Source organism: Lissotriton vulgaris, chromosome 9, assembly GCF_964263255.1.
Source record: "Lissotriton vulgaris chromosome 9, aLisVul1.2, whole genome shotgun sequence".
Classification (NCBI taxonomy): Eukaryota; Metazoa; Chordata; class Amphibia; order Caudata; family Salamandridae; genus Lissotriton; species Lissotriton vulgaris.
Genome location: NC_141697.1, coordinates 363,505,614 through 363,530,422, shown reverse-complemented (window position 1 = coordinate 363,530,422; position 24,809 = coordinate 363,505,614). Strand labels below are relative to the sequence as shown.

General features: G+C 46.0%; 1 protein-coding gene across 1 annotated transcript in view; it reads left to right on the top strand.

The window, feature by feature from the left end:
- Nucleotides 1-24,809, top strand: part of SYNE3 (spectrin repeat containing nuclear envelope family member 3) — a 173,929-nt gene that overhangs the window by 46,576 nt on the left and 102,544 nt on the right. The window contains exon 5 of the mRNA XM_086937736.1: nucleotides 16,010-16,354. Within this exon, the coding sequence (XP_086793862.1) occupies nucleotides 16,010-16,354 (345 nt within the window). The remainder of the gene's footprint in view (nucleotides 1-16,009; nucleotides 16,355-24,809) is intronic.

The window sequence follows — 24,809 nt, the reverse complement described above, 5'->3', positions numbered from 1 at the left end:
TGTCCACGATTCCCATAGCTCTTCTGGCATTGTAGTTATTACTTGGTCCTCGTTTGGTGCCAGCTCTCTGAACCTAACCCACTGAAAACGAGAAATGGAGTCAGCTATTTAGTTGTCCAGATCTGCGATGTGTCTTGCCCGAATGGCTATGTTCGCAGTCAGTTGGCAACCGACTAACTCCTGCAGTAGTTTGACCACTGCTGGGCACTTTGCTGCTTCTAAGTTGATCGCCTGTACCACCGCATGGTTGTCTGACTATAGGGTGATCTGCTTATTGGCTAGTTTTTGGCCCCATATAGTAAAAGCCCTCATGATGGGGAAGAGTTATAACAATGTGATGTTGCCTGTGAGTTTGCTCTGGCTACAGCTGTCTGGTCATTTAGCCGTTACACACGCTGTCCCCAGGAGGGCCCCAAAGCCGTGACCGCCTGCTGCATTGGTGTAGAGTTCTAGTTGTTCTGTCCACACCCAGGTTCCCGCCACATGAGTGTACCGTTGAAATTGGCCAAGAAAGTGTCCCACCGACCTAAGTCTTGCTTCACCCCCTGTGTAAGGTGCACCCTGTGGTGTTTCTGCGCCGCTACCAACGCTGCCCCCATTCTAGAAAACTGCTAAACACCTCAGGATATGGCACAGCCCATAGGCAAGCACTTGTCATAGTAATATTTCCCTTCTAGTTGGAAATCTAGGAGGTGATAAATGTTCAGGTCCACTCGCAACAGGCAGAATGCTGGCTCGATCTCTATTTTGACCAAAAGAGCCCCCCTCCCTGCCTGTTTTGATCAGTTCTACTGCATCGTCCAGGGAGGCGTAAGCTACAGAGCAGCTGTCCTGCTCCAACAGTCATTGATGGAATCCTCGTGCAGGTGTGAAAAGTGGTTTATGAGCCGGTATTTACCTGGCTCCTTTTTGGGTACTACGCCTAGGGGTGAAACTATCAGGTTAGGTATTGGGGAAGGTGAATGGGCCAGCCACCCACCCTAGCTGAACCTACTTGTCGACTTTCTGTATAGCTGCCTCTGGGTTGTCCTGTATGAATTTTAGGTTGCGGCTAAGCCACAGTTTCACAGGACCCTTATAGGGGATGGGGAATCCGGATGTGAACCCGTCCGCTAACTGTTTCCTGTCCGCCGTTTTTGGGTAGATACTTAGCAATGTTATCAGTCTTCTTGTGTTTATGGGAGTAGGCAGTGGTATCCAGGCGCGCAACGCCCATTGGACTCAAAGGGCTTCAGCACCCCCCGTCGTGTGTGGCAGCCCGGGATGAGACAGCTTCCCGGGCAAACACACAGCCACACCCGAGCACTTCACAGATCTTTAAAAGACCATTTGCATAATAATGAGGCATTGTCGTTGTTTCACCCCTTCTAAGAGCCCCTGCAGCCCCACTCTGACTATTGCTTAAAAATTCAGCTCCCCCGAAATATTTTCTTAACCTCACAGAAATTTGGCTCTAGTTGTGCCTCTGGTGGTATTCTTCTGCTCTCATTTCCTCTCACCCCCGGCGCTATCTCAACCCCAAAACTATTTTTTTGTGTTGCCTTTATCTCTGTTGTACCTGCTCCTTGTGACTGTCTGCACTGTAAGGTGGGATGGTTGCCGCCGCAGGTCCCACAGCTGTCTTTAAACCTGCACGCAGTTCCCCATTTACACTCATCCTTGTGGTATTTCCAGTATGATGCCATTCGTGTTTTTTCCATTCTTCCGCCTGCCTGGCCTTTGCCTCTGAACCCTTGTCCTCACCCTTAATATTTTCCTTTGAACACTGAGGGACGAAAATTGGGTTCCTGTACGCCTAGCCCTTCTCTGGCTGCCACCATGTGATTCGTGAAGCCCTCTATGTCCTGGCAGTCCCACTCTACTGTTGGTCAGGTTTGCATTTTTTCCCTGAAACCTTCATCGTAGCTTAACCAGGCCTTACCCTGATACTTTTGTTGTGCTTCTTGCACTTTCTGCTCATATAGGATTACAGCGGCTGCACTTTGTTGGAATTTCTCTATGAATACGCATGCCAGAGTTCTGAAGGACCGCAGTCAGTTCTCTATTGTTTTCTCCACCCTCGGCTTGTGCCTATACCTCCTGTCCTCTTCCTTCCTGTCGAACCAGTCCAATTCGGCCTGGCGTACTTCCAGAAAGGAGAATATTTCTAAGTATTCCTTTAGCCAGATCCTCTCATTCACTGTCAGCGGGATGAGGTTTGCTAAACCCAGTAGTTTTGTGGTGGTGGGCGGGTCGCCCGTGGAGGGACTTATGTATTCCCTTGTGGGTTTACCTGCTGGTTCCCGCCCTTCCCCAGCCCTGGCCCTGGTTGGTTGGGATCCTTCAGTTACCGTTGTGCCACCCTTATTGCCCTGCGTGACTCCCTCTGTGGGCTTTCCCATGGTGTGCCTGCTTGCTCTCTCCGCCCTTCTTTATGCCCCCCCCCTTTTGGCTGGGCCCTCTGTCTTCCTTGCTGTGCCCTGTTCCTCCTTGCGGCACCCACTGTATGGGGCTCCTGGCCCAGGCCAATGCCACAAAGGCATCCATGATGCTGGGTGTGCCTGTGCTTGCCCCCCACGCTTCCCCCGGGGTACCCCCTCACTGGTTCCCCTCTGCCCTTTCCCCCATTTTGCGCTGCCTGACCCTTTCGCTCAGCGCTTGGTGCTCACCATGTTCGGTGTCTGTGCTAAGGTTTCGGCGTGCCGGCTACAGACCCATTGTTGCCGCTGCTATCATCTGTGTCCGATTCGATTATTACCGCCTGTGGTGGGGCCGCAGGGGGAGACCGCTGTGCTTTCCTCTGCCCCCTTTGTCTGGTTTCGCTAGGGCCGCCGCTTTGGCTGCCTTCCCCTTCTTACCAGGCCACGAGAGGGGTGGCGTTGTTCTTTGCCCGGTTTGGCCGGGGCCACCGTTTGGTTTGCATGACCCTTCTTACCGGGCCCCGTGGCGGGGGGGGGGGGTGTTGCCGCTTGTGCCAGCCATGCCTTTTTCCTGGTAGGTGGCACCACCATGTTCCGATCCATCCACTCTTTGCCTTTGAGGAGGGCCACCAAAGCCCTTGCCTTCTCCAATAACATCTCCAGGTCACAGTCAAGCTCTGGCCCGGAGTCCTCCTGGTGCCTCCTCTGGTTCCTATGCATGACCTCCTGCTCCCTTGTCGCCTCTCTGAACCAAGCTGGCATTCTCCTTTCTCTTTCGGTGGCGCCACGTTTTCCCGCCATTTCGATGGGCAGTTTCTGCCTTCAGTGGGTGGGGGCCGCTGCTGATTTGCTAGGTAGGGTGGCTTAGCCGATGGCGCTGGGTCTGTGACTTTGCCCTTCCGGCAACCTGCGACACGGTGCCCGAGACCAGCAACGGTGTACCTAGAACACCCACCTACCGATTCCGCCCAGTGCCCAGAACAGCTACGAATAGCACTGGGCTGTGAAGTTGTCCTGCCAGCAACCTGTGACACAGTGCCCCCGCGACCAGCAACTAGGCTGGCGGCGTACTTAAAAAAAGCTCCTACCGGTACCGCCCAGTCCCCAACAACAGCTGTGGTGATGCCGGAGATATTTTTTGCTTCCTGGATGGTAGGCCAGGGGATTGAATCCTGGGCCCTTGGACTTAGCAATACTGCACCAGGGATGGGGGGCTTATGTGACACTCACTGCTTCCGCCTCCTGCAGGTTTTTCCTTCCTGCCGGGTGGGAGTGCTCGAGCCGTTTCGCCTGCTTCTTGGACGCTGAACCTGTCCTTGTTGGTGGCCATAGCAGAGGGACACGCCTCCTTATTCCAGCCGCTCCTTTGTTGTGACAGTGATGAAGTAAAACCTTGCAGTGCTCCGTCCAGCCGCCCACTGCTTCTCTGCTTCTCCCAGACTATACACCTTTAGTGAGGTTGGCTGACCAATGCTCCTTCCAGGTTAGTCAGCTGTGAGGTGTCCGATCCTCCGTAGCGAGCTACTTCCGATGCGCTGGTGGGGTTCCTGTGACAAAAAGGGGGACCTAAGCCCTTTTTGAACCCCCAAGCTGCTTGTCCTTTATTTGCCCTTATTGGGCGGCCACCGGCTTGCTTGGGGGGTGCCCAATCCGGTTCGCCCCCCTTTTTCACGGTCTAGTGGGGTTCTCGTCCCAGGAAGGCATTCCAAACGGCCCCCATTGGGTCCAGCTTCACCTCCCTGGCCCTTGTGCTTACTTCTAAGTGTGTAAACTTATCAAATTATGTACTATTATTGCCTATAATTGAAAGATCTTTTGTCAATCGATACCCGTACTTTTGTATATAATGACATACAAAATGAGTGCTTTATGAAATTAGAATGTGTGGAACCAGTTGGATGAATCCACTTCCGGGTTCACCCACACTTGTGTTGCACGTACAGAGTTTTGCTCAAATCATCGAGGGAATGTTCACCAACTCTGACCTAGAGACACCTTAATTTTGTTAGCAGTGAAGTTAGCACTACTGTCAAAATAAAGAAATCCTCAACCCCCCACTTCTAATGTTTCAGTCCTGCTTGTTTAAAAATGCACAGGCACACACACCAAACACATACACATATCCTCTCACTCACATGCACACACGCCCCAACATGCAGAAACACATGCCTAAATACATAGACATAAACACCCACGTATGCATACACATCCATGCACTATGCATACATAACATTTCATAAGAAATTGGAATTTACTCCCCGTTATGTCTCAAGGGGCTACCACGACTTCCTCAACAGAAGCGTTCTGTTAAAACTATTCAAGGCGCTCCCTTCTTTGAGCCACATCAACTCCAGGGACATTGAAAGTAAAGAGTTCTACCAGAATCGGCATTCCGTGGACTTCCAAGAATCAACCACTGCCACATTCACCGACTCCCCCCTTACTGAACAAATCTGGCAGCAGAGGGTCCCCTTTGAAAAATGGGGCATTGAATTAAAAAAGATCGAGCCCCCATGTTACCCCAGCCCATTACGGATGTATGTCGTTAAAACGCATACTTTTACAACGCATACCTTTACAACGCATTTTTTAAACCACAACATCCATTACAACGCATTCCATTACAACGCATGCCATTACAACGAATTCTTTGAAACTACCTTTACAACGCATTCTACTACAACGCATACTACATTTACAACGCATACCATTACAACGCATACCATTACATTGCATGTATGGTAAGTATTGGATAGTGTAGGGGTAAAAATTACTATTCTAACTCCAGGAAGGTGCAACAGTAGGGTAAGTGTTGGTTAGTGTAGGGGTAAAAATTACTATTCTAACTCCAGGGGGTGCAACAGTAGGGTAAGTGTTGGATAGTGTAGGGGTAAAAATTACTATTCTAACTCCAGGGGGTGCAACAGTAGGGTAAGTGTTGGATAGTGTAGGTATGCGTTGTAATGGTATGTGTTGTAATGACTGTGTTGTAATGACATGCGTTGTAGTGGTATGCGTTGTAGAGACATGCGTTGTAATGGCATGCGTTGTAATGGATGTTGCGTTGTAAAAGTTTTGTTGTAAAGGTAGTGCGTTGTAAAAGTTGCGATGTAAATGTTGTTTCCCACCCATTACACATGCCTATACATCCAGCGGGTCTGTTACAAGGCGCTAAAGGCCCGGATAACTGAAGCCCTCTCCCAGGCAAAGATTCCAAGGCTAGGACAATCAGAATCACCTTTTCTCACCCTGAAGCCAGTCAGTTCACTGGACCCCGGCACTCAAACATCCCTGAAATCTCCCAAGAAGAGGCATGAAAAAAACCACAAGTTGCCACAAGCTCACCTAAAGGCTACAAAATCTGTTCCTGGAACGTGTTTGGCCTCGGCATGAAACTAGAAGACCTGGACTTCATGGAGTTCATTACACAGCATAATATCCTCCTCTGCCAGTAAACCTGGCTAACAAAATCCACCTGCCTAGTAGGTTACAAGGAATTCCAGAACCAGGCCATAAAGGGGACTAACCAAGGGAGAGCAAAAGGGGGCCTCTCCACCTTTATTTCAACCGATACTTCCGGTCTCGCTGTTGCCATAGACCTTGATTCCCCCTGGTTGCTATGTGTCAAACTTGACATCCCGCCTTTCACCAGTCTTTTGATCATGAACATTTACATTCACCCTGTGATCAAACAAAAACGGGCAAGCATTGACCATTTATTAGCCTCACTTGCCACTCTAAAACTTGCCTACCCTGACGCTAACATCATGCTGTCAGGGGACTTCAATATGACCCTACTGCAGGAAACGAACTGCACCAGGGGGCACACTTGGGCCAAAAATCAACGCAACACCTTTGGCAAGCAATGCGCAGCTTACCTGTACGATCTCTCAATGCGAATGCTCAATGGTCACAGCCCGACAGATACCCCAGCAGCTTACACAAGGGTCACTCAAAAGTCAACCTCAATTATTGACTACACTTTCATGGACCACAACCTCGCTTCCCAGATCACGAACTTTCAAATCTTGGATAGATCAGAGAGTGACCATCAACCGCAATCCTTTACGCTCTTAAGAAACAATACAAATCCAATTCTCATCTATGCAATGCCGCAACAACTCCACTGCCATAACCTCAAACGGCTCATTTGGAAAGAGGACAATATACGCGACTTCATGGAAACATGCATCAGTATCTTGGAGAAATCCAAAATGTTACCTTCTAGCATCCGGGCCTGGGAGTCATTTACCATAGAGTTAAATCAAAAATGGTCCAAACATGCAACTGGCAGAAAAGTAGGAAATCGTTGGGGGCTGCATGGTTCACCAAAAGCCTTAGATTTCAAAAACAACAAATGAATAAACATTTACGACAACTAAGAACTCAGGGTCATCTTCCACCCAAGACCAATTGCTTCTAATCTCCAAAGCCCAAAAAGACCTTAAAAGAGACATCAAGGTTGCCAAGAAAGTATTCCAGGAACACCTTTAGGCGAAACTACATTACTCCTGCAAACAAAGAGACTCCAAGCTCTTCTGGGAAATTATCAACTAGTTAACAAACGTCAGGAACCGACACCACAACTCGGATATTATGGAGAAAACATGGAGAGCCCACATTGAATTACTCTAGAACAAAATTTTACCCCCAGGCATCATTGATTGTGGCTTCCAACCAAGTAACAAAGCTATTGTCAGAGACCTAGTAAAAAACGACTCCCCCTCTGATCCAGATTTCCTTCAGCAGATCCTTAAATAACAAGTCATAAAAACAATAAAAAACTAAGATCCGAGGGTGCCCCTGGGCCCAACAGCCTCCCAAACGCCTTGTTTCGGAACAATCCACCATTCTGGGCAGACTACTTGTCTTCTCTTTTTTCTGATATTTTAACCTCTAACACGATCCCTGACTCTTGGAGAGGAAGCATTCTAAGCCCAATATACAAATCGGGTTCTCGGTCCGATCCTTCAAACTACAGATTGATCGTGTTAATCGATATGGAGGCTACAATCTACGCATCAAACCTGCTGGCAGATTTAGAGGACTGGGCAGCGCGAACAAGCCTTATTCCGCTGGGCTGCTTTTCGAGTAAAGACCTCACCCCCAAATGGCTACGGACGTGGCCAACAGCTGACTGTCGCCTTTGCGGCAATGGTGTAGAGTCACTTCTGCACTTAATATGTATATGCCCGGCACTTTAGGAACTAAGGAAAACGCTCCTGTTACACTCTTAAGAGACGCTCAGGTGAGAACTTGCAGGGCGGCTGTTATTAAATGCCTCAGCGGGTCTTGGATTCAATTATCTTGTAATACTATAACATTTCTGAAGCGCGCCGCTCAAGAGCTGGAAAACAAGGCACCAAATAAAGAGGACTCAGGATAATAGCCCTGGCCATACTCGGTCATGGACCCTCTCTTTAATTTTTATTTATTTTATTTTTACTTTATTCAATGGACACCTTCTTCTTCATTCACTAGTATAGTGTAAATATTTTTAAATTTGAGTTAAAAAAGAGTAACGTGACTTAACTTACACCACTTTCCTAAGTTTTACTTCACTCCCAAGACATTCTTTGTAATGCTTGTGTAATTTTATGTTACTATTTTTTAATCGATTTGTTGTTTATTTGTGTAGTTCTAAAGATGTAAATGTTGATCGCATGGTGGTACGTTCCACCCTTTTATGATTTTTTTGTACAAATCAAATAAAAGTAACCTATCAAAGCCTTATTCCTCATACGCAAACCGGATTTAGGGCCGGGATGGGCACCTTGACGAACATTTCCGCTGTAACCCTTCTTGCCAATCAAGCCCTCGCAATATCAAGGCCACTTTACGCATGTTTCATCGACCTTAAAGCGGCCTTCGACAAGGTTACAAGAGCCAAGCTATGGGCAAAAATGCACAAATGGGGGGGCCCCAGCTAAGTTGCTGGAGGCCATAATCAACCTGTACTCTCAAACATGGGTCCAGATCAGGAAAGGAGATGGGCTCCGCATTACTAAGAAGATCTACACATTCAACGGGCCAAAACAAGGGTGCGTGCTGGCACCCTGCCTCTTCAACATTAACACCGCTGATCTAGACGAGCACCTTTGGTCAATCCAATCCGACCCTCCGAAACTTGGCACAACGCCCACACCCAGCCTTCAATATGCGGATGACAACATTTTACTGGCTCAAATGCCAATTGGTTTGCAACAACTAATTACTGAACTTGGGGCTTATACCACCTCGGCCCAACTAACTATCAACCACCAAAAAATGACGGTGATGCGCTTTAACAGACAACATAAAGCCGATCACAAACTCACTTGGACCTTGGACAAGTGACCTTTGACCAAGGTGGATTCATACAAATACTTAGGCTTCCAGATTGATCGTAAACTTTCCTTCATGATTCACCTGTCTCAAGGTCATACGAAATCCAAACAGCTGCAGTTTGCCTTCAAAATCTTAAAAAACAACCTTGCAGGCGGCTCCACTGGTCACCTATTAAAGGTTATAGCAGCAAAATTCCTGCCTTCCATCTCATATGGCACAGAAATCTTGAATGGCAAGGACGGTACAGGCCTGAACTCGGAACAATCATTTCTCTTCAAGAAACTGTTTACAATTCCCCGCCATATTTCTCAAGCTCAAAATCGACTTGAGTATGGTCTAAGACACCCTACCCCGACAGACAAGGTGCACTAGCTAAGAACTATTGGAGGATGCGGGACGCAGAGGAAAACACACTTGCCCACCATTGTTGGGTAGGAATCAAAAAGCAAGCCAGCCTAAAAAATTAAATCTTCGAAGCTCTGAAGGCCTCGCTCTCAGCACTAAAGTTAAAGGAGGCATGGCTTTCTGCTCCTACCTACTCCGGCTTTAAACTCTGTGTTCAACAAAGCCATAAAAAGGCACTCTTTACTATTAGACAAAATTGCCCTAGCAAAAATAAAACACGCCTGGACCTTGATACAGACATACCAGAGGTTGCACCCTCAATCCTACTTGCTAGACCATTTTCCACATCAGAAAAAACACTTTTTAACGCTACTAAGGCTTGGGTCATACCCATCAAAGGACCTAACCCCGAAATGGAAATACGCATGGCAATCAAAGGAATGCCGCTTGTGCGGAGCTTGGGATGAGTACTTACTGCATCTACTATGCATCTGCCCTGTTCTAATAGAAACGTGCAAAACGGGCCTTCGGGAGGTCTTCAAGAAGGGACAAATAAGAACTTGTAGAGCAGCAGTGATTCAGTGCCTTAGGGGCTCATCCATCCCACTGTCCTGCAGAACCATAAACTTTCTAAAAAACGCGGCAAGAGAACTGGCCAATGCAGAATCCGTTAATCAACTCATGCAGTGTCAGAACATCTGGCTCCGAAATCCTCCGACAGCCTTGCTTACATGTTAATTTTTTTTTAAATATTGTCTTTTTTAAAAAATCTTTTACAAAAATCTACATCCTTGCAAGTTTTACTCATGGTGGTTTTCCCACCCTTTTATGATTTTTTTATGAAATCAAATAAAAGTATGTTCATTCATTCATACATAACATTTCACTCAACATAATAAATAAGTTTGTGTGGGGGAGGGGGTGCCAACAAAGATGATTGCAGCAGACGCCACCAACGCTGGCCCTGATCCAGCATAACAGCATGATACAAGAGTGAACAAGCATAATTTTTTTAAATGCAAACTATGTGTTATTTAGTTGAAACGCGAGGATAGTGAAAAGACATAAATAATTTAATGTATTTGTGTTAATCGTCAATCAGCGCTGCTGCCTGTGTTCCTGTTTTTCCTGTATGTTTGTTGCAGGTTCCCATGATAGTCATTCACTGGAGGAAGGTGCTTTTGGTGTGTTGTCATTTCACTAAATCATAGTAGTTAAAGACTGTTCCAGGATCACGGTGAGCGAGATATTGCGCCATAGAAATGGTCGAACTCCAACAAACTCTCTACAATCTGTAGTCAATTGCAGAATAGGAAGTACGTTGTAAAAGTATAATGACTGGAAAAAACATATGGATAGTGTTGGAGAGGAGCTCTTGATTTTAGCCAATGTTTCATTAATGCTGCAGACCCAGCAAAATCTTTATGCTGTTGCAGCAGCAAAAGTTTGTATTCCTACCGGAAACATTAGGATGAACTGCAGCCATAGTGGGGCACAGCAGAAAATGTTTAATGAAACATTGTACTCCAGCACAAAAATGTCAATTTTTAGAAGCTTGTCTTCATATATCTATCAGCATGTCATGATTCCATAGTCTTTTCTTTATTAATTCCCCTCCCTAATCCCTACACCTTTCCTTACTCTGTTCCCTCCTGTACCATTTCTCCAGTGCCTTTATTGCTACCTCCCTCACAACCGGCCATTTACATTTCAAGAAGGCAGCTTTTCTCTGAAATCTTAGAATTTTGCAGAAGACCGACAGAGACCAGGCCAGAAATAATAGAGATATTTCTAAAAGGCCCTAGGTAGAGTGCCCTCGAGGGTTTGGATATAGTTATTTTAGCAGATAAAATATGAGACTGAGATTCGTATTTATCGGGTGTAATAAATATCTCCGAATTATGAGTTTTCCACATTTCATATGGGTAATAAATAACATGCAGGTTTTGAAGCTTTCCACACCAAACTCACTATTTAAAGGGCTCCCCAGTCAACTTCATCAGGTTGACCCTGTCGAAATTGTAATCCAGGGGTGGGAACTTTATCAGAACCGCTAAATATCATGTACTGTAAACTCATCAAATCTAATAACTTCAACTCCTGTACAAAGAGAGGTGTGCACAAGTGTCCGAATATCTGGCCCACTTGCAATCAGTAACTTAGAGCGTTATACCGACGCCCCCACTTCCGGTATAACTCCCAGAATGCAGTTTATCTCAGGGAGCCTCCAGTAAGCAGCTGTGCAATGCTGGCCCTCCCAAAAGTACAAGGCAGAGAAAGAAACAACCCCATGGAAGCCAGGTGCTCTGCTGATAAAGCTCAATTCGAACAAAGGAAATCACGTTTTAGCTACCAGGTGGTCTTATGTGAGACCTTCAGGCAGCCCTGACAGTTTAGCCTGTAGTGCATTGCATTCTGGGACAACGTCCTGAGTTGAGGCAGAGGGGTTGATTTAAGGAGGAGATTCCCTGAGGTAGTTTCAGTGGGAGGCAGAGGTACATTTTCACACAGTGCAGGTGGTAAGGATCTTTCTGTGGCATGGGGCAGTACCACAATAGGGAGTGGACGGGCTCCAGCCACCTCAAAGACACAATACATATCTGTTTTGGGTTTGCAGGCTACCAATTACTCAATGGTATAGTGCAATTTTTGTGATTATTAATCAAAATCATTCCAGTTAAAATACATTTCACACCAAATTATTAATGACTGCAATTTACAATAATATTCAAAGCCTTAAAAATGTTTACGAAGCCTCCCTGTGCTGTCATGCAGGACTTCACTGTGCAAAAGCTAAAAAGATTGCTAGAAACAAGCAGTGTTCCAATATTATGTAGTTTATATGTTGCGAAATCCTTAGGCCCTTAGGATTTGTACCCATTGCACGAAGTACCTTCACTTTACAACACTTCTTATAACCTAGTTATTTTTCTATTTCACGTATTTTACCACTACCCCTCATGAAACTCTAAAATGACTTGACCGCTCAGGCTGCATATTTAAATTCCACCAAAATGTATTAATGAATGTAGTGTCCCCATTCAGCACGTCTTCCATCCGTGCGCAAAGTGACACCTCCTCCCAATATCTGGTTTTAATGATGGCATCTTCAATTTAATTTAAGTTGTATTCTCATTTGGAATTTGACTGTAGGTGATCTATCAACTATCAGTAATAGACGGGCTGCGACAAGCACCGAAAACTCTTAAATTCCAATCCCCATTATAACCCACACACCCAAGTTTCACGGTGTAGATAATCGACCAGTAATTTAAAATATTGGAAATGCTCTTCATATAGTGAGTACATTTAATAAAATTGCTTAACATACAAATATCATTTACCCATCCTTGCTGGCTCTGGTTTCCTGGATTGATTGCAGTGTCTCAGCTTGAAGCAGCCAGACCAAGTTAGCCCATTGATGCAATCTGCCATCAATATCTATTTAGTTGTATCTATATATAAGATAATCATACTGTGAGAACATGGCGGAGCTGGAGACTACACAGAATGTTGAAGTGTTCAGCAGACAGTGACACACAGGCGGAGTGAGTTTGACGGGATTTGCCTGCAATCAGCGTTTTTGTCATGCCCTCTCAGTAAAGAAGTACCAGAGAAAAAACAGAACAGACGAAATTGGGCGAGGATCGCAACAAACAGGGAGATCTGTGTGAATGTAGAAGTCACTAACATTCCAGGCAAAACATCCTGGAAATCAAACTATTTATCAGATGTTGCCTGTTTCCCACTAACTTTGCTCCTACAGATTTCTCTCTGAGTGGAAAAATCCTCTGCGTTAGAGTTGGGGAAATGCGCATGTATTTTGTAACATGAAAAATATTTTCCATGTGGAGAAGTGGATTCCTATGTAACAAACCATACAATGCAATTCGATACTTTTGGGGTCTACCTTTGGAATGCAGTTAGTGAGGGTGAAGTTAATGCAAGGAATAGCAAACAATCTGAAAGCTTTAGATTTATGGGTGTGATTATGCATTTTTACACCCGTTACAATCTCCTGAGTTGTGAAGCCTAGCTCAGACCTACCACAGCAGTAAATCCCATGTGTTTGGTGAATTTATCACAGATTTATACGGAATATGTGCACAGAAATACCTGAAGGGCCTCCTTCTGTGGTGAGGTTTGTGAATTCCATGGGCAGTCCCACCTTTCTGCTCATGCAAGCTTGACTTAAGTGGGAAAAAGCTTTGTCACGATTGATCCGTTATTGTTAACTCACAGCAGTAGACCAATAGCTTTGTTCTGGCAGTAGCTTGACTCACTATCATAGAGATCTGGGCACCAGGTGCATTGACCCTGTACAGTATCTTACTGTCTGCTTTACTTTAGTGTTTCTGATCATCCCCATGAAATTAATGGCCATTGCTGTTTGGTGCAATGATAGATATTCATGACTAATATTGTGAATAAATCTTGGTGTTTTAGCAAACTGTGTGCAGTTCGAAGACACTATGATTTATTTGGTGGTCAGTCTGACTAATGTAATGTGAGAGTATAATCTTGTATATTGGGTTCACTACAGACCGAAAACACTTTTTGAAAACTTTCCTAGCTAAGGGTAATACTTTAATTTGCTTATTTCTGCCACTCTCTCTTAAAACTAAAGTTCAGTTTAGAAAATCTCCAAACACAGAATTCTTGTCCACACATATTAGGCAACTCTGCTGGTTTCCACGGACACTCCTAATATGTACTTCCAGTGCCACACCCTCGTTTTTTTCTGTCAGGAAACTTTGGCCCCCTTCCGCCACACTGGATTCACCCCAGACAAAGCACTGAGGAATAGCACGATCAACACTGCACATAGTTGGAGCGATGAGTGTTTACAAAAAAATAATTTTTATTTTACACCTTTTTTCAAAAAGGAAGTCAATGTGTTCTTCAAGGTTGGTAAATTTGACGCCTATTTTACCACTTTCATGAAATACATTGAAAATGATTCTACGCAGTGTAAGAAATGTAGGGGTATATTTACAAGCCCCTACCGGCAAAGGAACGTCACTTTTAGTGACGTTCCTGTGGTGATATGGGCTTCGCCTTATTGACAGGGCAGCGTTAAGTCACTTAACGTGCCTTAACGCTGCCTTGTTAATAAGGCCCCCTTTCACGCTGTACATAGTGTGAAAGGGGTGGGCAGTGGGTGTGGTGGTGGACGTTCCACCTCAACACCCATTCATTTTGACGCTGCCCCATATTTACAAGGGCGGGGTAAATATCGGCAGCGCCAAAATTAAGACCAGTCTTAAACAGGCGCAACGAGAAGAAATGTTTAATTTCTCATTGTTTTCGAGAAGAAATGTTTAATTTCTCATTGTTTTCGAGAAGAAATGTTTCATTTCTCCTCTTTGTGCTGTTTCAATGTGTGCTATGTTATACAGCATACATAGAAACAGCAAAAGGCCTTTGATTGTTTGTGTGCAGGAAAGTCCCCCTTCCTGCACATAAACAATCAATAAAAAAATGACGTTTTGCGACTTCTATGTGTGCTGCACTAAGCAGCACACATAGAAGTTTCAAACGTCATTTAAAGATTGTTTATGTGCAGGAAGGGGCACATTCCTGCACATAAACAATCTTCCCCTCAACGCAGACACCATTGCATAATGGTGGAAGGGTGTTTGCGTTGGGTCTAGGCTGCTAAATTTAGCGCCAGCGCAGGGAGAAATGCAGGGCTGTACCATATTGTTGTAAATATGGTGCAGCCCTGCGTTTCAGAAGTGGGAGAGCGCAGCGTTAAGCCATGGAGGCTAATGCTCGCTCCATCACTTCGTAGTAAATATGCCCAGTGGATCAATGTTTGCAAATCCTCATTGACCTTGGACAGCGGGATCTTAGTGTTTGACATCATACTCATATTGACCAATTTTAGACATGTGATTGATTGCATGTGAAATAAGGGGCAAGGGGACTGTGGTTAGGCTGCAGCATCATTAACATATTGTGTCCATGCAACTCGTTGTGCTTGCAGCTACTTAAAGATTGAGCACCATGTACAATTGCACTCGCTTGACTTGAAATGTTGTTACCAGATTCTTGCAGAATACGTTCTGTAAGTACCAAAATCTTATTTGTTGGTTCAATAATATAAGGAATAACTGTGTATATTCAGGAGCGGCCCATGGAGGGAGTTCCGTGGGAGGGAAAGGCGGGGCGGGGGAGGGACAGGGTGGGGGGTAGTAAACACCGGAAAATGGATTATTGGAGGTAAGTAAACAACTAACTAAATAAAACAAATTTCGTTGTGCGCCCTGCATCGCAAAATGCATGCAGCGCGCGCTATGACATTCGTTTAATTTATTTCATTGTTTACTTACCTCCAATCATCCATATTCCAGTGCTTACTACCCCCCATCCCTACCCCACCCCGGCTGCCTTTCCGCCCTACGGAACTCCCTCCACGGGCCGCTCCTGTGTATATTAAGAATACATTTCATAACATTTATTTTGCCATTTTTATTCTATTCAAAATTGTATAGCCCTCATGGCAAGATTTATGCAATGAAAAACAAATACATGAAAGTCCTAATTGTGGATACTGCATAGCACTTATGTCGTTGTATTTTATGAGTTTTTTGACCAAATACTTAGTGCTATGTTTGTAGTGTATACTTTCATTCAGTAGATTAATGTTTTTAATTAAAATGTATGTTTTATTTTTGTTAGAAATGTACACTGTGGAAATAATCATTGGTTGCAGTATACTGTACACAATGCCTTGTACTTTGAAGTAGTCACACCATTTTATCATCACCTCCCAGGATTGTCGTTTGAAGTATTTCTCTAGCCAAGACTTCTGTGTTTCGCTCCATTAAAAATGATATAAAAATGTTAGCACGAACAGTACCGTCAGTCTAGCTAATGGTTAATTAAAAATATTTTATGTTGCGTGATCCCTCTTCCATTTGTTTTGTGTTTAGGAAATTGCTAATGATGTGAAAAGCGGTGAACAGAGACTGGAGTGGTTGGATGGTCAGTCTGCGCATGTGATAACGCATACATCGCCACTAGGAGCTGAGAAAATCAAGGCCGAGTTGGATGATCTCCGAAAAGCACTGGCAGAGCTAAAAGTTATGAATGATGAGGAAGCTGAAGATCTTATGAAGGCCCATCAGTCTGAGAGTGCCTACCAGGCCTTGCTTGAGAAGCTTGAAGCTGAAGTCCGGGAGTTTAGGAAAGTGATTGAGAGCTTAGAAAGTAGCTTGGAATCGGGGGAAAGAGCGAAGACTGAAGAGGAGTTGATAGCCCGCTGGAGGAAATACACGGTAAGTTTGTGAATGTAAAATCATTTATTGTAAACAAACTTGAAGAAAGCAAATTCTGCTAGACATTTCATAGACATATTGATCAGTCTCTTCAGTTAGATTCACTTATTGGTTTATCATATTTAATGTTGGAACTACTCTTCTGATGGTGGTTGGTCTACCGTCAAGTGTCTAGATTAAAATTAGAATGGTAGATCGAGCGGTCTATAATTGCCACACTTTATGTACATTAGGCACTATTACGATTGCATTTTTTCCGCATCCTACTGGCCGGCGGAAGCCACCGCCGGCCCGGAGGACGCGGAAAAACCGCAGCGGACCCACCAAAGACCCACCGCCACATTAGGATGGCTGGTGGGTCCTGGTTTCTGTCCGCAGCTTTTCCACCGAGGTTGGCTTACAACTGCGGTGGAAAAGCTCTAATATGGTGACGGTGTCTCTCAGACACCGTCAGCCATATTAGGAGGGGCTGTTTCAAATGCTTTTCCGCTGCAGGTTTTCCGCCGTGGAAAAGCATGTGTAACTTCACTGCGGGGGCCCGTTGCGGGCCCCCTGGGTGAAGGGGGTGTGGGGGGTGCACATGGGGGGTCGCTGGCTCCGGTCCTGCCTTATGTTACTTTTTTTGGTGGGTGGCGGGGGGGGGGGGGGGTGTAGGCCTGACCTCAGGAGTACTTCTATTTTTTTCCTGGAAAATATTTGGGATGAATCCGATGATGTTATTATAATCATAGATTTAACAACAACAAAATGTAACAGTTGTTTAATAAAACATCAGTTAGGTCAGAAACAATACTCTTGAGCACTTTTTTAATACTATTTTTTGTTTTAAAATATTGTCTCTATCACGTTGCACAGTGCTTTAAATGGGCCGGTACTCACCGGCACTTCCGATTTTTTTTGCCGTCAGTACTGGCACTTCTCTGGAGCCAGGAGGAGTACCGGTACCCTGATCGACAGCACGGCAGGCTCAGGTTAGGTTTCTCCTCCAGGGCAGAGGCCACTCTGCTTCCAAGGAGCTGGTAATTAACACGGCTGAAGCAGCCTTTTGCAGATTTGCTGGCGAAGATTCCAGCAGCGCCCATTTGAATGGGCCAAACTGCAGGGGGGTGAGAGGGCTTGTGTCACGCTTTGTTAACAGGACAGGGTCTCTAAAAAGACCCTGCACTGTGAATCAGGTGCCAGCGACCATTTGGGTGAAAGTGCCATCATGATTTTTATCTTGTGTAAGGACTTCATCTGTTTTTTATTTTTACAGAAACACACACCTCTATTTTAATGAGAACCTGCTCTTATTTTTACCCATTTAAAGCACTGATGTTGCAGGAGAAGACCCTTTTTTTAGGTCTCGTTCGAGACCTATTGTGATTGAGTCAGCTCTCAACGGAGCCAGGCCTGGCCACGAGCGCCGATTGCACATCGTGGACGCGCATGCCCAGCCTCCCAGAGCCGTGCACATCTCCAGAAGCACATCTCCAGATTGCCAGGGTCAGCCATGCCTCTCCAGTCGCACGCGCACACACACACTGCATGCGCACACTCATACTGCATGCACACACACACTGCCTACACACACGCTCACACACAGGTGCCAAGCCCCCCAAGCCCCACTTACCGCCTCAGCCGCCACTCCTGACTGCTGCTGCCACCGCTTCTCTGGGCCATTCCCTCCGTGGGCGCGGACTTCTCGCAAAGACGGAAGTCCCGCCCCACGACTGCCGTGAGCGTGCACATCCCGAAACCGGAAGTTCGGGAGAGTACACGCTCACGGCTTGTTATGCTGATTGGTTTATTTATTTGTTTCACGTTGTGCCTATTGTCCTTACCCTTGGGCAATCGGGACATAAATCTACTAAAGAAAATACCGCCCATCCCTGCGCTCATAAGTAGCAGGAACCGACCTTGGGTGTCGTCCTTATCAATCAAATTATTGTAGGCGCTCAATGGTCAAGTCAGGCAAGATTTTTAACACTGTTTACTGGCTAGACCGACACACAACTTCTTGTAATTACAGACCGCTTCTTTGTGAGAGAAAACATCTACACTCTGAATCCGCCCTAGATGGAGCTGTTTAAGAGGTTTGCACCGAGTAACTTGGCGAACTGTGTCCCAGGGAACGTACTTTATTGTGCTCCAAATGCTGGTGCCTCACATTACTTTTTGGGGATTTGTTAACGCGAATTTCTCTCCGTTTTGGACCGGCATATGTAGCATTTCTGTGTTGGTTTTCTACTTGGCATGAAAGAATCAACTCATTCCTTTAATAATATTGGTTAATTACGTGCCATTGTGTGTTTTCTCTTGAGCTCACTTGCGACTCCAGTAATTCATGTCTTCTGGTCGAAGTTGAATTTCTGTATTTGCAGCTTGCATTTGCCTGTGTTGCTGTGCACGTACATGCATGGAGCATCAAATACGGTCCTCACTAAAAGAGTAGGCTTGGTGATTGTTGTGCATTGAGCCTACTGTGGCAGCCAATAGGGGAGTGTTAAAAAACACCCGTTAACTTTTAGCTCAGTTCTCCACAGTATTGCCCGTTTAAAACTTTATCTACTGGACAATTTTGTTTCATGTAGGCATTACAGCTATTAGTTTGGGACTGTTACGATGGATTTCAGTAAGGAAACTTGTAAGCATGTTGGCTTTTGGATATTGGAACCGAAAGAGAAATGAGTCTGGTTTACGCTGCAGGGATCGTTACGTGCTGCTTTTATAATCTGGTTTCATAAGGTTTAGTTCTGCATTTATAGCAGATTTCTGTCTTTCTGGGGATTCCGGTAGGAACCAGAGTGCACCAGTAAACCAACAACATTAGTTGATTTCCTGGAGTGCGCAATATTTACGTGTAGATTTTCCTCTGGATCAAACATTTCTCCTCTACAAGTGTAGCGCATATGTACTATTGCAGATTTTCGCCCTAGAGAGCACTTGATCTTTGACAGGACCAACTCGTCAGGTGCTTCGACTCAAGGACTAAATCTGTAAAAGGCGTGTTAATACCCAGAACCTTACAAGTTTGGTGTTCCTGCTATGACAGGTTAATACGCCCAGAAGTGCCCACACTCTCACCATCACCTCACAGTTTGTGAGTCTGACTGACAGTGCCTCTCTGCTGGCACATTTGTTGCATTTGTAAGTATACCTTTGAATTAAGAAATCCATCAGTTTTGATTATCTGTAAAAGTATTACTAATTTACACTCAAATGGCTATGTTTGCATAACAAAGTAATACTTATATATAGAAAATGCTTTGTGAATTCGGCCTTTTTTTGTTAAAGCGACATGTTTCAACATAGTTTTTATGCATGTGACTTTTGCACCAGGATGGCTCAGTGAGTACAACTGTGCCTGCTTTAAAATGCTGTGACCTGCAGGTCATGAGTGTGAATCCCAGGAATGCTGACTTAACTTTCCATTCTTCCAGGATGGGTAAATGGAGTACCATTAAACTGGGTAATACTTAATTCTTATATTTTCAATGCCTTTTGCCACTTCCAAGCATTAAAAATATAAGAATTAAGTATTACCCAGTTTAATTGTACTCCATTTACCCATCCTCACCCTCACACCCCTCATTCACCCTCACACCCCTCACTCACCCTCACACCCCTCACTCACCCTCACACCCCCTCACCCACCCTCACACACCCTCACATCCCTCACCCTCCAACCCTCTCACCCTCCAGCCCTCTCACCCTCCAGCCCTCTCACCCTCCAGCCCTCTCACCCTCCAACCCTCTCACCCTCCAACCCTCCAACCCTCTCACCCTCCAACCCTCTCACCCTCCAACCCTCTCACCCTCCAACCCTCTCACCCCCCTCACCCCCTCCAACCCTCTCACCCTCCAACCCTCTCACCCTCCACCCTCTCACCCTCCAACCCTCCAACCCTCTCACCCTCCAACCCTCTCACCCTCCAACCCTCTCACCCTCCACCCTCTCACCCTCCAACCCTCTCACCCTCTCACCCTCCAACCCTCTCCCCTTCCAACCCTCTAACCCTCCAACCCCCACACCCCCAACCCTCCAACCCTGTCACCCTCTAACCCTGTCACCCTCTCACCCTCCAACCCTCCAACCCTCTCACCCTCCAACCCTCTCACCCTCCAACCCTCTCACCCTCTAACCCTCTCACCCTCTCACCCTCTAACCCTCTCACCCTCCAACCCTCTCACCCTCCAACCCTCTCACCCTCCAACCCTCTCACCCCCTTGTAGAGCAGTGTAGAAGCAGACCAAGACAAATTAAATGTCTTATAATGTCAGGATTTATTAAGAGTCAAAGGCACATATGCTTTCCCAAATAATCAAGGTAAGTCAGGGAGAACTAATTCAAATCCAGGCTAAAGAGAGGAGTTCTGGGAGATGTAGTTCGGGTCCAAAGCAAAAGATGGTGGTAGAAATACAACTTGGTCACACTCTGTTCTCCTCCTCAGGTTTTCACCCAAACGGAATTCCCCGGTCTTCAAGCTTGACAGACCTCCTCGGATACCGTGAAACAAAAAAAAGAACAAGAACTCCTGTCAGATGTGGGGTTTCACGCTTTAAAGCTTACGCGGGAAGCAAGGGAAGTGGGGGGAAGCTTTTCACCAGAACCTTCACCAGTGTGCGCGCAGATCTTTAAACGGACGTTTTTGTGCCCCGTCCTCTATGCACAGTGTTAACACCAGTTATTCGGTTCCACCCGGTTTTCCCCCTCCTTTCCCGTCCTCCAGTCCCCGACCCCAAGAGAGTTGGAGTTTGTCTCGTACCTTGTGCAGCCACGACCCCCGGTGGCCGTGGCTGGCGTACTCGCGTTGCCAGGTAGGGTCTGGCTGCCCTTCTGTTCCGGCGCTCGGCTCCTCGGCGTCGCAGGCAGCTTCGGCTGTTGTCCTCTTCCCGATCTCAGGCTCCGTCCTTCCGTTCTCCGACGGTGAAACAAAGAAGGTTCTCACCGGTGTTTCCTCCTGGCGTCCGATCCGTGGTCCCGATGTGCGACGACCTTCTTCCTCGGCGTCTTCCTTATTTAGAGCGCTGGAATCACGTGACTCCCTCATCGGAGTGGCCCAGGCATAGGATTTAAAGGGGCCGCAGTCATCATTGTCGTTGACGTTCTGAAAACACAGAATGGGAGAGCAATGAGGGGAAAAGTGCCCCGAGGGGGCATCCACAGAGTCTGAATCCTCACACACCCCTACCCCAGTTTGTTCACGTTCGGGGAACAAAGGAAGGCGTGAAAGAAAGTCAGCGTTTCCATTGTCAACTCCCTTCCGGTGCACTACTTCAAAAGAATAAGGCTGGAGGGAGAGGAACCATCTCAGGATTCGCGGATTGTTACCTTTGTTGCGGCTCATCCACTGCAAGGGGGCATGATCAGTGTAAAGGATGAAATGGGCCCCCTCCAGATAGTAACGCAATTTCTCAATCGCCCACTTAATGGCCAGGCACTCTTTCTCTATGATTGGATAGTTCTGCTCCCGAGGAAAGAGTTTTCTGCTGATGAAAAGAACGGGATGCTCAGTACCATCAGACGACAATTGGGACAATACTGCACCTAATCCATGTTCAGAAGCGTCAGTATGTAACAGGAAAGGTTTCGAGAAATTAGGAGACCTCAAAATGGGGGCAGAGGATATGGCCTTTTTCAGATTCACAAATGCAGCTATGGTGTCTTCACTGGGGTTTCGGAAGTCTTTGCTTTTAACGTTTTTCTGTAACAGGTCAGTCAGGGGAGTAGCCATTTCAGAATATTGTGGAATGAAACGTCTATAATAACCCAAGAGCCCCAGAAAAGCCCTAACCTCTTTCTTGGTCGAAGGAAAAGGGGCCTCAGTTATTGCCTTCACTTTTTCAGACTGTGGTTCGATAACACCATTTCCCAGAAGGAACCCAAGGTATTTCACTTTCCTAAAACCTGCTCGGGATTTTTTTGCATTTATGTGTAACCCTGCTGCATGTAGGGACTTGAGAACCTGAGTACAATGCTCTAGATGTGAGTCCCAGTCAGGGCTAAAAATGACAATGTCATCAAGGTATGCAGAGGAATACTCCTGATGTGGTTGTAACACCTTGTTCATAAGGCGTTGGAATGTTGCAGGTGCCCCGTGCAACCCAAAGGGTAAGACAGTAAACTCATACAGGCCTGTTGGTGTAACAAAGGCAGTCTTTTCCTGATCTTCTGGCTTGAGGGGAACCTGCCAATAGCCTTTTGTGAGGTCAAGGGTTGTAATGTACTGGGCTTCCCCTAATCGTTCTATTAACTCGTCGACTCTAGGGATTGGATATGAGTCACACTTGGAAATAGAGTTGACCGCGCGGAAATCAATACAAAAACGAACTGACCCATCCGGCTTTGGCACTAGAACTATAGGAGAGGACCAATCACTTTTGGAGGGTTTTATGACTCCTAGGTCTAGCATACTCTTAACCTCTTCCTCAATGGCCTGTCTCCTGGCAGCTGGAATGCGATAGGGTTTTTGTTTTACTATTTTCCCAGCCTGTGTGTTTATGGTGTGTTCAGCTAACCTAGTTTTTCCAGGCAGGTTAGAAAACAGATGAGAAAAGGGTTGTAGGGTCTCTTGAAGGGTTCTGTCTTGTTCTTCCGTCAAATCAGGATTGACCACTAACTCCTTCAGGGTACTTTCACCTTGTGACAGGGTTCCTATATGTTGTACATTTTGAGGGGGGGGACCCAACCACTTTTTTAGGAGATTAATGTGATACAGCTGAGTCTTTCTGGGCTTGATCTGTACTTTATAGGAAGTTAAACCTACTTTCTCTGTGATTTTATACGGGCCCTGCCACCCAGATCGTGGTTTCCCTAGGTTGGATGGTAACAAGACCAATACCCAGTCTCCTACGTTGAGGTGGCGCCACTTCTTTCCCTTATCATAGAGGGTCTGTTGTTGTCTCTGTGCTTTCTCTAGGTTGGAATCAGCAAAGTCCCTTAACTTGTGGAGTCTTGAGTGGAGACTCTGGGTATACTCAAGAAAAGTTTTAGTATCTTCCTCTTTCTCTTGTTCCCATACTTCCTTTGTAATCTCTAAAAGACTCCTTGGCTCTCTTCCATAGAGGAGCTGAAATGGGGAGCACCCCAGACTAGCTTGTACCTGGCTTCGGATGACATATAAAGCTAGTGGAAGTAGCTGATCCCATTCTTTGCCCTCAACAGTTAAGAGCTTCTTCAATGTCAATTTCAAAGTGGCGTTGTAACGCTCACAGAGTCCATCAGTCTGTGGGTGATATACTGATGTTTTGATGTGAGAAATGTCTAACGATTTACAAATTTGGCCCATCAACTTAGAAACAAAGGGAGTGCCCTGGTCAGTCAATATCTCCCGAGGGAAACCAACTCTTGAGAAGAGCTCCAGGAGTTTTTCAGAGATATTTCGGGTTGTGGGAGTACGCAAAGGAAAGGCTTCGGGGTATCTTGTGGCATAGTCAACCACAACCAAAGCGTAGAGGTGTCCCTTCTTGGTTCGTGGTAATGGACCAATGAGATCCATGCCAATTCTTTCAAATGGATTACCCACAATTGGTAACGGTTGTAAGGGAACAGCTGGTGGTTTGTAAGGATTCTTTTTGTGGCAGACCTCGCACTCTTGGCAGAATCTAGTGACTTGGGAAAATATACCAGGCCAATAAAAATGTTGCAACAACATCTGCATCGTCTTTTGGGCTCCTCTGTGTCCTGCGAGCAGATGTGAATGAGCAAAAAAAAGAACTTGTTCCCGAAAGGCTTGGGGCACTAACAACTGAGGAGTGTCCCCTTGTTTCCCTATGCGATATAACAATTCGTTTTTTACGTGAAAAGAGGGAAAGCTATCGGGTGTTTGTTGCACTTGAGACCATGCTGCTTGCAGGGTTGGGTCATGTTTCTGAGCATACTTGAAACTCCGGTCGGTGACCCACGGAGCTTGGGTTAGAAGAGTAGGTTGTGTTCTGGGATTGGGAGAGACGTTCTGTAACTCGTTTCGTAGCATGTTAAGAAATGAGGGATTGTCTTGCCCTATTATCATTTCTTCCGGTAGACTAGGAACAACCCCGAGCCTAACCTTTAGGGTCTGACCTTGGGGAAGGACTACAGGGACAGTGATAACAGGATAAACCTTTACATCCCCATGAACACACCTAATCGGTACAGAATCTTCTACCTCTTCAGGGAGTGGTAACACAACGGACTGTAGAATGACTGACTGTTTGCACCCCGAGTCTAGTAATGCCTTCACCTGCACACCCTTAACCTGGACACTTACGTGAAAACTGGGTCCGAGTTCTGCAGAATATAGGATGGCACGGGGTATACATCCGATGTCCATCGGTTCTTCAGGAGGTTTCTTCCTGGGGCAGTTACGTGCTATGTGGCCCCACTCTCCACATTCAAAACACTGGGGGTTGCGTAGGGGAGGTGGCTCTAGTCGGGGTGTTCTTGGTTTTACCGTTTCTAGTGGGGGTTTTAGTGGTTTCTTTTCGGGTCGTA